The sequence below is a fragment of the Hemitrygon akajei genome, chromosome 5 (assembly GCF_048418815.1).
Source record: "Hemitrygon akajei chromosome 5, sHemAka1.3, whole genome shotgun sequence".
Classification (NCBI taxonomy): domain Eukaryota; kingdom Metazoa; phylum Chordata; class Chondrichthyes; order Myliobatiformes; family Dasyatidae; genus Hemitrygon; species Hemitrygon akajei.
The window spans coordinates 39,120,789-39,135,100 of record NC_133128.1 but is presented as its reverse complement, the minus strand read 5'-3'; the positions used below and the strand labels follow the sequence as shown (position 1 = coordinate 39,135,100).

Genomic DNA, 14,312 nt, shown 5'->3' with positions numbered 1-14,312 from the left:
GGTGAATGAAGTTGAGTGAAATTATCCCCTCTGGTCCTATAGCATGATGGCTGAGGGATAATAACTGTTCCTGAACCTGGTGGACTGAGTCTTGAGGCTCCTGTACCTTCTTCTTGACGGCAGCAGCTAGACAAGAGCATGGCCTGAATGGTGGGGTCCTTGACAATGCTTTCCTGTTACACAGCTCCACATGGATATGCTCAATGGTGGGAAGAGCTTTACCCATGATGGACTGGGCTGTACCCACTACTTTTTGTAGGTTCTTCCATTCAGGGGCATTGGTGCTTCCTTACCAGGCTGCGATTCAACCAGTCAATATACAGTACTCTCCACCGCATATCTATAGAATTTTGTCAAAGTTTTAGATGACGTGCTGAAACTTTGCAAACTTCTAAGAAAGTAGAGGCACTGCCATGATTTCTTTGTAATTGCATTTACATATGTGTGGGAACAAAAAGGAACAGGATGTGAACATTTAGGAAGCCAAAATCAAAAAGCATTTGGGAACCTTGCAAATTATGAAGAACCAGAACTCAGTAAGGAAATTAAAGAAACCAGGGTGAACCATGAAAAGCCCTAGGCAAGCAGAATTAAAGGGAATCTCAAAGCATTCTATACATACTTCAAGGCTGAGAGAATAACTAGAGAGAGGGTGAGACAAAGGAGAGAACATGTACTTGAAGGGGTGGGATATGGCTAGACTCCTAAACCCACACTTTGCACAGAGAGGGCATGGTGGACAGGGAGGTCAGTGTGGTGTGTGCTTATTTGCTGGGGCATTTTGAAATGAAGGAATCTCTTAAAGAACATCAAAGTGGATAAGTCCACAAGGTCTGATGGGATATACCCCAAGTTATTGAGAGAGGCCAGAGATGGATGAGATTGCTGGGGCCTTGAGCAAAATCTTCAGGTCATCTGCAGCCACAGGCCAGATCCCCGAGGACTGGCAAGTGGCTAATGTTCCATTATTCTAGAAGGGAAATAAGGATAATACTTGAAGCTTTGGACTGGTGAGTTTCATGGCAGGTAAGTTACCAGAAAGGATTTTTACGCAGAGGTTTTATGAGCAATTGAAAGCCATGGCCTTATTAGCATGACTTCACATGAGGCAAGTCATGTCTTACTAACTTGAATTTTTTCAAGGTGAGAAAGGTGACTGATGAAGGTAGAGCTGTTGATGTCATCTGCATTGATTTTAGTGAGGCATTTGAGAAGGTCCCTCATGAGAGGGTCATCCAGAAGATTAAGGTGCATGGGATCCATGGTGAATTGGTTCTTGGATTCAGAAGTGACTTGCATATAGAAGACAGAGGATAGTGGTTAATGGGGCTTATTCTATAACTAGTGGTGTTCATCGGGATCTGTACTGTGCCTCTGCTCCTTGTGATATATAAAATCACCTGGATGAAAATGTAGATGTGTGGATTAGTCAGTTTGCAGATGATATAAAGATTGCTGGTGTTGTAGATAGTACAGAAGACTGGCAGAGGATAGTGGGATATAGATCAGTTGCAGATATGGGCAGAAAAATGGTAGATGGAGTTTAACCCGACCAAATGTGAAGTGTTATACTTTGAGAGATTGTGTAAAGGGAGAGTATATTGTTAAGACCCTTAACAGTGTTGATGTGCAGAGAGATCTTGGAGTCCAAATCCATAATTCCCTGAAAGTGGCTACACAGGTAGAGAAGGCATATGGTGTGCTTGCCTTTATTACTTGAGGAATTGAGTTCAAGAGAGTGGCAGTTATGTTGCAGCTTTATAAAACTCTATTTAAGCCTCATCTCGACTATTGCATACAGTTCTGCTCACCCTGCCAAAGGAAGGATGTTAAGGCTTTGGAAAGGATACATGATGCTGCATGTATTAATGGCCATGTGCTATAAGGAGAATTGGGGGATGTTTTCTCTGGAGCAGCAGAGGCTGAGTAAAGATCTGATAGAGGTTAATAAGATTATGAAAGGCACAGATTGTCAGACAGTATTTGTCTCCAAGGCTGAAATATCTAATACCAGAGGGCATATTCTATGTACACTATATGTAAAATCTCTTACTGTTCTCCTGTAATTTGCTGATTACTCATACTCCATTTCTTCCACTCTTTACAGTTATCCTTCCCTTGTTTGAACTAAAACCTTTCTAATTATTTGGCTACCCTAATGTTCACAATATAATGATCCTTTTCTTTCATTTTGAAATCATCTGTAATTTTTTTTAGTACCAAATTCTCATTACAGGGGGAGTTGAAGAATCTCCTTAAATGTCCTCCACTGCTGATTTGATAGTTTACCCTATTTTCCTAGTACACCTTAGCCAATACTATCCCCATAGTACTCTCTGTTTTCAGATACTGGCATCAGAACCAAATTTATCACTACCAAACTGAATTTAAAATTCTACCATGCAATAAACAGTTTTCTGTGGAGGGTCCTTTACTGAGATTAATTTATTAATCCTGGTTCGCCACATAATGCCATGTCTAAATAGCTGGCACCCTGGTTGGTTCTGAAAAACTATGCTAAAAACATTCTTTGATCTCCTCCTCAATTCTACACATGCCAAATTGATTTTTGTCTAAATTTATACAGATTAAAATAAGCCATTAGTATTACAATTTCTTTCTTACAAGCTCCTGTCATATCTTGATTTGCACTCTTTCCAACAGTACAGCTACTGGCAGGGAACACCTATGCCTTCTTATCAATATTATTTCTTACTTCCACTAAAACCTATTCTACAATTAGAGATTATATTTATATTGTGATACGATTCAGAATAGATACTTCTGGCTCTTTGAGCCATGCCACACCAGCAGCCCCACAACCCAGATTAACCCCAACCTATTTACAATGACAAATTAACCTACCCGGTACACCTTTAGACAGTGGGAGGAAACTGGAGCACCTGGAGGAAACCCATGCATTCTATGGGGTGGATGTACAGAGACTCCTTAGAGAACTCCAAATACCAGACCACCCTGCACTGTAATAGTGTCGTGCACTGCCAAATCATTCCCCTTCACTTTAGTAATCTCATCAGAGCTTTTCAACCTCCATATCCAAACCTCCCCCCCACCTTAGTGCTAGACATAGATACCCTGCTCATTTGAACTTGTAACAGCTACTTATGCATTCATTTCTACGTGTTCCACACTTCATCTACATATCTATGCATAGATTCATGGTCTGCTGCTGTTGTAGCCCATCCACTTCAAGGTTCGACGTGTTGTGTGCTCAGAGATACTCTCTGTACACCACTGTTGTAAAATGTTACTCTCACCTTTCTGTCAGTTTGAATCAGTTTGGCCATTTTCCACTGATTTCTCTCATTAACAAGGCATTTTCACCCACAGAACTGGCACTCACTAGATGTTTATTTTTTTATTTTTTGCACCATTCTCTGTAAACTCTAGAGCCCATCCCAGGAAATCAGCAGTTCCTGTGTTACTCAGACTACCCTGTCTGGCCCCAACAATCATTCCACAGTCAAAGTCGCTTAGATCACATTTATTCCCCCATTCTAGTGTTTGGTCTGAACAACAACTGAAACTCTTGACCATGTCTGCTTGCTTTTATGCCTTGAGTTGCTGCCACATGATTGGCTGATTAGATATTTGCATTAACTAGCTGGTGTATAAGTGTACCTAATAAAGTGGCCACCATGTGCACCTTATTATAAATGCTGCATGTAATCCAAGGTTCATTTATTTATTATCAAAACATGCGTCCATATACAACTCTGACATTTGCCTTATCAAGATAGCCATGAGACCAAGAAAGTACGTGGAATTCAGTCAGAGAGAAACATCAGACCCAGCCCCCGTACAAAAAAGAACAGCATCCCAATCATCAACCCCCCCCACACAAAATTAAACATTAAACCCCAAAAAAAACCCTCATCTGCACAAAAAAAATGACAGAATATCAACCTCAAACACCCTCCCTTGCATAACAAAACAGAAAAGGAATGGGTTATTAAAAAAACACAGAATATAAAAACCATAAGTCTGAGAAGGTCCACAGTCCATAAACGCATTACTCCAATCCATAAATGCAGAACCACGATACCATTCGACAATATCACCGACATTCATCGAAAGAGAGGGACACTGCACAAGGCAGAGAGGCCTAACCCCTGCCACAGCAAGCCACACAGCCAAAGGCCACTCGCAGACTCCTTCTCCAGCAGCAATCAAATAGATTGCATGCAGCATTTTTATTCATCTTATTTCATAGTTATACTCTATTTCTGAGTACACTCTTATGCTTTACCCCTCCATAATATACTTGTTACCTCTGCTGTTGCCTTGCAATATTGCTGATGACTTTTCCTTTCCCTTCCCAAAAATATCTTAAACTGAACCCCTAATTTTAATTAAAAGCCTGTGTTTTCCCACTCTGATTTGAACTACAATATCCCATTCCTGTCCCCATGTTTAAAATTTTCTCAACACCAGTAATAACTACCTCTGACTTCCAAGCCACCATCCCTTCCATCAGAATATGAGCTTCATTTCCTTTGTGGTATAATTTCCAATAGCAATTACAGAGCTGACAAAAAATTGAAGTGGAATTGCTATCAAGATTCCTACTGTCCTTTCAAGGGATTCAATACTAAGACTGTAAAACCTGTTTCCACCTTTCTCAATAAAAATTCACATATTCCTTCTCGACTTTTGTTTAAACCTCATTTGATAGTTCATTATCATATCAACATCATGTTTTCTATGAGCCTGTAGAGCAGAAGTTGGGTTGACAAGACACTGTCCATAGATTTATCTTCCATTAATCACTTTTACAAGGCTGGGCAGGATTTCCCTAACCCCAAACAATAGAAAATCTGCAAACGCTGGAAATCCAAGCAACACACACAAAATTCTGGAGGAGCTCAGCAAGCCAGGCAGCACCTATGGAAAAAAAAAATACAGTCGCCCTTTCAGCCTGAGACCCTTTGGCAGGGCATCACATCAAGGCACAATAGTTCCTGCAATCATAAATTTCATATCACTGTTTTTTGTGCAGTTCTCATATTGTCAACCAGCTCACTGGCCTCCAGCATATCCATCAGTTGAAATTTCATCTGCATTCTTTTATATAGTACACCTCAATCTTTCATTCTCATTCTCACCAGTTTGTCCTACACCAATGAATACATTTAATATCAGTTTTGACTGGAGTTCTTCATGTCCCCTGGTTTTCGAAGTTACCTCCCGTATCAGTTACAGTGTGTTAGCTCTCTTAGCCTGCACTTTGTAAATCTGAACACACACATCCCATTCTACCTTTGAAAGTCTCTCAAAATGTACAAAGCTTTAGATTAGTACGCCTGGTGTTTCTGGGAATGGGTGATGCTTCCTAATTGGGGTGTTTTCTTCTTAACGATACGCTACAACTGCAAGTTGCTACAGTGAAGGCATCAACAGACATGAGCAAGATTTTGGAGAAGAATTACAAGCTGTGGATACTCAAACTCTGTCACTGTGAACCGTGCACGTCAGTTAGTTACTAAAATCGAGATGTGCTCAGACACACATGCTCACTATTGCAAATGGATGTATTCCTATCAGAAAGATTGAATTAACATGAAATAAATACCTCTGCTACTGCCTCAAATCTAGAGGGAGAGCTGTGAAAACATTCAGGAAAAATGATGCAGTATTACTGCCTTTACATATTGTGCCAATTTTTTTTCTCCCTTTGCTTCACATCCATTGTTACTTCTAGGATAGCTGTCTGATGAACACTGCTCTTCCTCACCTAGCGTCCTTAAACAATAGCAAGGAGAGTGGGACAGTGATGTTGTTGGTAGAGTTGCTCCCTCGCAGCACCAAAGATGCAGTTCAAACCTAACCCTGTGTGCTGACAGTGTGCCATCTGTACATTTTTTGGATTCTTATCTTATGGATAGGGGAATCAAGGGATATGGGGACAAGGCAGGAACCGGGTATTGATAGTAGACGATCAGCCATGATCTCAGAATGGCAGTGCAGGCTCGAAGGGCCGAATGGTCTACTTCTGCACCTATTGTCTATTCCCTCTACTTCCACCAGGTGTTACATTTTCTTCTCACATCCCAACAAATTGCAAGTTGTTCAGTTAATTGCCACTGTGCTTTATCCCTTGTGTATTAGTCGGTGTAGAATCTGGGAGAAGCTGATGAGAAATTGAGAAGAGTAAAAAGCGGGATCATTTTAAGATTTAGTATAGGTGGGAAATTGATGTTCAATGGAGACTTGGTGGTCCAACGAGGCTGTTTCTGTGCTGAATCTCTCTGTGACTCTATGACTTTTGGTGGGGGCACTGGAAGCAAGTCACACAATTATCTAGATCTAGATTCTGGAAATAATAAGTGACTTCTAGTAATTACAGCCTTCATGATGTTGATGTTTGGGGAAAGAGACTTCCATGGCGAACAGTTTGCCCTCCCTTAACCTAACCTGGCTTGATCTTATTTGGTCTCTTCACCTGAAGGATCTCCTGTTCTCGTTAGCTTCTGCAACACTGATTTCTATAGTGGCAGCCTCCCACAGCCCAACACCACAGCACATGCTCCCAGACCGAGGAAACTGGGCTAGCGCCAGTGTGGGTGGGGTAAGCTGGACATTAATGTCCTGGAGGAGAAAGAGCAAAGCCAAGCCTGCAAAAAAGGAGTAACTTCAATTCCCAAACCTTGGGTAAAAAGTGTGATAGTTTAAATATCTATCACTTGATATTTATCAGAAAAAAATTTAACATGTCTCAAAATCTAGCCTCTGAATTAAATCACATATGTAGTTTTTACTTACTGTAAACTCTGACATGTACAACAGATTCATGAACGTCTGATTCAGCCACTGTAAAGCAGGAAAATTTCTCTTCATCCTGAACTCCAACATCCAAAAGTTTTAAGGACAAATCCTTGTTTAGAATTAGTCTGCCCTTGTACTTGGGGAATTCTTTGTCTGTTGTTTTATTAGTCATTGGCGAAAAAGAAATGAGTTGTTCCTTGATATTTTCATTAATTTCCTGAAAGAGAAAAAGAAGGTAATTGTTACGCAGGTTATAAACCATTGTAATTTTCTGGATTCTACAACAGGGCTTTTGGTACAGGAAGATTCACAAGCCCACTTGTCCAGCTTGTTCCTGCCCCACTGAACTCATATCTGCATACCTCAACTCTATTTTAACCCCCCTAGTTCAGTCCCTTCCTACCTACATCTGTGACACTTCACGTGCTCTGGATCTTTTCAGTGATTTCAAGTGCCCTGGCCCCATCATCTTTTTTTCACTGTGGATGTCCAGTTCCTTTACACTTCCACCACCCCACCAGGAAGGCTCAAAGCTCTATTTCTTTCTTGACACCAAACCCAACCAATTGCCCTCCACCACCACTCTCCACTGTCTAGTGGAACGTCCTCACTCTTAATAATTTCTCCTTTGGCTCCTCCCATTTCAAACAAAGGTGTAGCCATGGGTACTCGCGTGGGTCCCAGCTATGCCTGCCTTTTTGTCAGCTATATGGAATAGTTCATGTTCCGTGCCTACACTGGTGTCCATCCCCCACTTTTCCTACGCTACATCGATGACTGCATTGGTGCTGCTTCCTGCACCCCATACAGAGCTCACTGGCTTCATCAACTTAGCCTCCAAATTCGCTGGAACTTCCACCGTCTCCAACAGGATCCCACCACTGAGCACTCCCTTCCCTCCCCTCCCACCCCACTTTCTGCTTTCTGCAGGGATCACTCTGTACGCAACTCCCTTGTCCATTCATCCCTCCCCACTGATCCCCCTCCTGGCACTTATCCTTGCAAGTGGAACAACTGCTACACCTGCCCCTACACCTCCACCCTCACTACCTTTCACGGCCCCCAAACTGTCCTTCCAGGTGAGGCGACACTTCACCTGTGAGTCTGTTAGAGTCATTTACTGTGTTCTGTACACCCAGTGTGTCCTCCTGTATATCAGGGAGATGCTCAACCAAGCTCCTACTTTCCACCAGAAGAAGCAGGATCTCCCAATGGCCACCCATTTTAATTCCACTTCCCATTCCTATCTGTAAATCTACTATCATGATGCGGCCAACTTCGGTTGGAGGAGCACCACCTTATATTCCATGTGGATAGCCTCTAACCTGATGGCATAAACATCGATTTCTTGAACTTCTGGTAATGACCCCACTCCCCATCCTTCACCATTCCTCATCCCCTTTTCCCTCTCTCACCTTGTCTCCTTGCCTGTCCATCGCCTCCCTCTGGAGCTCCTCCTCTCCCCTTTTCTTTTTTTCATGGCCTTCTGTCCTCCCCTATTGGACACCCCTTCTCCAGCCCTGTATCTCTTTCACCAATCAACTTCCCAGCTCGTTACTTCATCCCTCCTCCTCCCGGTTTCATTTATCACCTTGTGTTCCTCCTTCCCCTCCCCCCACCTTTTAAATCTATTCCTCATTTTTTTCTCTCCAGTCCTGCTGAAGGATCTTGGCCCGAATCATCAATTGTACTTTCTTCCGTAGATGTTGCCTGGCCTGCTGAGTTCCTCCAGCATTTTGTGTGTGTCGCTTGGATTTCTAGCATCTGCACTTTTCTCTTTTTTAAGATTGTGATCTGCTAGGTTGTTGGTGGCAGCAGCTCCCATCGTCATTGTTGATGTGCAGACTAGATGCTGAGATGATCCTGCTCATTTCCTGGAGCAAGAGGCAAGATAATACTTAAACCAATCCAACCTAACCCTCATTTTGCAATGGCTGAGTGAATGCAGTGTTTCCTCTATGCACTGGGAGCAACACATTATGCAAAAAGTACAGTGATGCATTAAAATTTTAAAGCATAAAATGGCAGGCCATTCACACATTCTGTCTGTAAAGACTGAGGAGTTAGCCGGGGTAATTCCACCCCACTGCACATGATCCATCTCCCTGTGGTCATTGCTCTCCAAGTACAAATCCAATTACTTTTTAAATGCAATGAGGGATTCTGCTCTTTTCACTTTTTTGGATAGTGATTTCCTGCCTCTGGGTAATATTCTCATCCAGCATCTAATCCATTTACCAATTACTTTAAATACACCCAGTGCTTTCTCCTCTACTTAAGCTCTTCATAATTTAATACATCTTAATAAATTTACCCTTCAGACTCTTCTGTTTCAAAAAAACAAAATCCATTGGTTATTTAATCATTCTTCAAAGCTGATGTTTTCCAGATCTGATAACATCCGTGTAAATCTCTTCTGCACTCTCCTTGGTGCTATTACATCTTTCCTGAAATGAAGTGTACAACCATGTACAAACTATTCTGTTTGCAGCTCAGAAATAATATCCTTGCTCTTATATTCTAACTAAGGTGGAAGCATTTAAGAGAAGATTTACTAGACTAATATCTGGAGCATTTCGCTTGTTGCGTAACCTGTGCTTTCATCCCTTAAAGTTTAGATTGAAACATATATTCTGAGGGGCTCGACAGGGCAGATTAGGAGAGAATTCTTCTTTTGTGGGAGAGTCTAGGACCAGAAGGCACAGCTGCAGAATAGAAAGACAATTCTTTAGCAACAAAATGAGGAGGAATTTCCTTAGTCAGAGGACGGTGAACCTGTGGAATTCATTGCCACAAATGGCTATGGAAGCCAAGTCATTGGGTACATTTAAAATGGAGGTTGATAGTTCTTGATTAGTAAGGGTGTCAAAGGTACAGGGTGACGACAGGAGAATACAGTTGAGAGGGATTATAATCAGCAGTGAAGGAATTGTGGAGCAGACTTGATGGGCTGAATGGCCTAATTCTGCACCTATGCCTTATGAAATGTAGGATTGGGGATCACAGTTTAAAAAAAGAGGGTTGCCCATGTAGGATGGAAATTGCTCTCACAATGGATTGTGATCAATTTGAGATGGTGAAAGCAGTTTGAATATTTTTAAGGCAGGGTTAGATCCTTGATAAACATGTGAATGAAAGGTTACTGAATGGTGATGGGAGTAGAGCATTGAGGTGACTGTAAATCAAACAAATTAAATGGATTTATAAATTAAGCTAATTAATTTATTAAATCACTCTAATTGAGTTAGTTAATAATTTAAAAAGTACTCAGTGGAAATTGTTTAAGGTCTGAGTAGACTCCTTGTACTCCTAATTAGATATATGACTGTATTTTCTGTCTTCAGCATTGCTTCCCAGGCAGCACTCTCACTGGTACTCCTCAGCTAGTCATCCCAAGCTGCGTCTTCAGTTAGCCATGGGCAGCAATCTGCAGCCACAGAAAGGCCTAGACAGAGTGGATGTTTCATATAGTGGGGGAGTCTAGGATACAAGGGCAACCCTTTAGAATAGAATGAGGAGGAAGTTCCTTAGCCAGAGGTGGTGAATCTGTGAAATTCATTGCCACAACGAGTGTCGGAAACCAAGTCATTGAGTATATTTGAAGCGGAGGGTGTAAGGTTCTTGATTAGTTAGTAAGGGCTTCAAAGGTAACGGGGAGAAGGCGGAAGAATGGGGTTGAGAGGGATAAAAAAAAATCAGAATGATTGAATGGAGGAAACGACTTGATGGGCCGAATGGCTTTAAATTCTGCCTGTATGTTTTATGGTCATATTGTCTTAATTCATACTGTATGTTTCATATTTCATGTTTGTATTCTGCGTGTCATTTTGATACCTTATCGACCCATCCTGCTCTCTTTAGAGATATGTGGACATGCATCTTAAGCAACACTGCTTGGGTTTCCAGCATCTGCAGATGTTGCAGCATCTATAGGAAGAAGTACAGTCGACATTTCGAGCCGAGACCCTTCGTCAGGACTAACTGAAAGAAGAGATAGTTAAAGATTTGTAAGTGGGAGGGGGCGGGGGAGATCCAAAAAGACAGGAGGGGGGAGGGTTGACACTAAGAGCTGGAAAGGTGATTGGCAAAAGGGATACAGAGCTGGAAAAGGGAGAGGATCATAGGTCTAGGGAGAAAGAAACGGGGAGGGGACCACCAGAGGGAGATGGAGAACAGGCAAGGAGTTATTGTGAGAGGGGCAGAGAGAGAAAAAAAGAGAGAGAGAAAAGAAAAAAGGGATGGAGAGAGAGAGAGAGAGAGAGAGAGAGAGAGAGAGAGAGAGAGAGAGAGAGAGAGAGAGAGAGAGAGAGAGAGAGAGAGAGAGAGAGAGAGAGAGAGAGAAATAAATAAGGGATGGGGTAATGAGGGGAGGAGAGGCATTAACAGACATTAGAGAATCAATGTTCATGCCATCAGGTTGGAGGCTACCCAGACGGTATATAAGGTGTTGTTTCTCCAGCCTGAGTGTGGCTTCATCTTGACAGTAGAAGAGGCCATGGATAGACATATCACAATGGGAATGAAACGTGGAATTAAGATATGTGGCCACTGGGAGATCCTGCTTTCTCTGGCAGACAGAGTGTAGGTGTTCAGCGAAATGGTCTCCCAGTCTGCGTCAGGTCTCACCAATATATAAAAGGCCACACCGGGAGCACCAGACACAGTATACCACACTAGCCAACTCACAGGTGAAGTGTCGCCTCACCTGGAAGGACTGTCTGGGGCCCTGAATAGTGGTGAGGGAGGAAGTGTAAGGGCAGGTGTAGCACTTGTTCTGCTTACAAGGGTAAGTGCTGGGAGGGAGATCGGTGGGAAGGGATGGGGGGGACGAGTGGATAAGGGAGTTGAGTAGGGAGTGATCCCTGTGGAAAGCAGAAAGAGGGGGGGAGGGAAAGATGTGCTTGGTGGTGGGATCCCATTGGAGGTGGCGGAAGTTACGGAGAATTATATGTTGGACCCCGAGGCTGGTGGGGTTGTAGGTGAGGACAAGGGGAACTCTATCTCTAATGGGGTGGCAGGAGGATGGGGTGAGAGCAGATGTGCGTGAAATGGGAGAGATGCGTTTGAGGGCAGAGTTGATGGTGCAGGAAGGGAAGCCCCTTTCTTTTAAAAAGGAAGACATCTCCTCCGTCCTGGAATGAAAAGCCTCACCCTGAGAGCAGATGCGGTAGAGACGGAGGAATTGTGAGAAGGGGATGGCATTTTTGCAAGAGACAGGGTGGGAAGAGGAATAGTCCAGGTAGCTGTGCAAGTCCGTAGGCTTATAGTAGATATCAGTAGATAGGCCATCTCCAGAGATGGAGACAGAAAGATCAAGAAAGGGGAGGGAGGTGTCGGAAATGGACTGGGTAAATTTGACAGCAGGGTGAAAGTTGGAGGCAAAGTTAATGAAGTCAATGAGTTCAGCGTGCGTGCAGGAGGCAGCGCCAATGCAGTCGTTGATGTAGCGAAGGAAAAGTGGGGGGATGGCTACCAGTGTAGGTTTGGAACATGGACTGTTCCACAAAGCCAGCAAAAAGGCAGGCATAACTGGGACCCATATGGTGAGCATGGCTACACCTTTGGTTTGGAGGAAGTGGGAGGAGCCAAAGGAAAAATTATTGAGAGTAAGGACTAATCCCGCTAGACGGAAGAGAGTGGTGGTAGAGGGGAACTAGTTGGGTCTTGAATCCAAAAAGAAGCAGAGAGTTTTGAGACCTTCCTGGTGGGGGATGGAGGTATATATGGACTGGACATCCATGGTGAAAATAAGGTGATGTGGGTCAGGGAACTTAAAATCACTGAAAAAATTCGGAGTGTGAGAAGTGTCACGAACATAGGTGGGAAGGGATTGAATAAGGGGGGATAAAACAGTGTCAAGGTATGTAGAAATGAGTTCGGTGGGGCAGGAGCAAGTTGAGACAATGGGTCTACCTGGACAGGCAGGTTTGTGGATCTTGGGTAGCAGGTAGAAATGGGAAGTGCGGGATGTGGGAACTATGAGGTTGGTGGCAGTGGATGGGAGATCCCCAGAGCTGATAAGGTTGGTGATGGTGTGGGACACAATGGCCTGGTGCTCCTTAGTGGGGTTATATTCGAGGGGTAAATAATAGGAGGTATCAGCGATTGTCACTGTACCTCAGCAAGGTAGAGGTCAGTACACCAGACTACTACAGCACCCCCGTTATCAGTGGGTTTTATAGTAAGGTTGGGATTGGTGCGGAGGAGGGAGTGGAGAGTAGAGCATTCAGAAAGAGTGAGGTTGGAACTGGAACAAGGTGTAGTGAAGTCGAGACGGTTGATGGCCCTTTGCTAATCAACTTTCCAGCTCTTAGCTTCATCTTCCTCCTGTCACCCTCCTGTCTTCTCCCATCATTTTGAACCTCCCCCTCCCACTTTCAAATCTCTTACTATCTCTTCTTTCAGTTAGTCCTGATGAAGGGTCTCGGCCCGAAACGTCGACTGTGCTTCTTCCTATAGATGCTGCCTGGCCTGCTGCGTTCCTCCAGCATTTTGTGTGTGTTACTTGAATTTCCAGTATCTGCAGATTTCCTCGTATTTGCAGATTTTCTCTTGATTGTGATGCATTTTAAGATTCCTTTGTTTCTTCATGCCATTCAATATCTCCTATTTATCACACATTCCACTGCTTGTTGTATTAGCTCATATTTATCAGCAATAAATTATAATTGCCACTTAAACAAAACAACATCCAGCGAGTGGCTGTTCTGTGAGTGAAACCAGCTTGTTAAATCCACTTGTCGGATTTTTTTTTTGTTTTTGGCACCATTCTTTGTAAACTCCAGCATCTGTTGTGTGTAAAAATCCCAGGAGATCAGCAGTCCGATCACCCTGGGCGGCACCTAATTAATTGGCTTGTTTAGTTTGGCTTTTTTCTTAAAGAGGTACCGGGGTGCTCTCCGGCTAGCACTGCACCCCTGGTGACCACCAATTTATAGAAAAGATGATATTGCACTGGAAAGAATGTGGAGCAGATTCATTAAGGGGTTGCTTGGATTATAGCACTTTAGCTATGGGTATAGATTAGATAAGCCATGCTTGATTAGTCTGTACCTAATAAAGTGGCCACTGAGTTTATGTTCACGGTCCACAAAAATACAACTGCAGATGCTGTGGATCAAAGAATACGTACACAACGCCGGAAGAACTCAGCAGGTCAGGCAGCATCCTGATGAAGGGTCTCGGCCCGAAACGTTGGCTACTCTTTTCCCACGGATGCTGCCTGACCTGCTGAGTTCTTCCAGTGTTGTGTACGTATTCTTATGTTCATGGTCTTCTGCTCCTGTAGCCCATCCACTTCCAAGTTCAATGTGTTGTATATTCAGAGATGCTTTCGTGCCCACTGCTGTTGTGACATGTAGTTACCATCACTTTCCTGTCACCTTGAACCAGTCTGGCTGTGCTGCCTTTATGGCAGTTATTTAGTTTATAATATTTTTGCTTAGTAATTCGTGTGTTAGCATTTTTTAGTTAAAGTTAGGATTGTTTAAGTAAATTCGTTGTCTGTAATATATCGCGGCATGCGA

General features: G+C 43.1%; 1 protein-coding gene across 2 annotated transcripts in view; it reads right to left on the bottom strand.

Moving 5' to 3' along the window:
• alcama (activated leukocyte cell adhesion molecule a) overlaps window positions 1-14,312 on the bottom strand; it is a 351,374-nt gene that overhangs the window by 48,130 nt on the left and 288,932 nt on the right. For both annotated transcript variants that reach the window (XM_073045273.1, XM_073045272.1), the window contains exon 3: window positions 6,784-7,003. In XM_073045273.1, coding sequence (XP_072901374.1) covers window positions 6,784-7,003 — 220 coding nt within the window. The remainder of the gene's footprint in view (window positions 1-6,783; window positions 7,004-14,312) is intronic.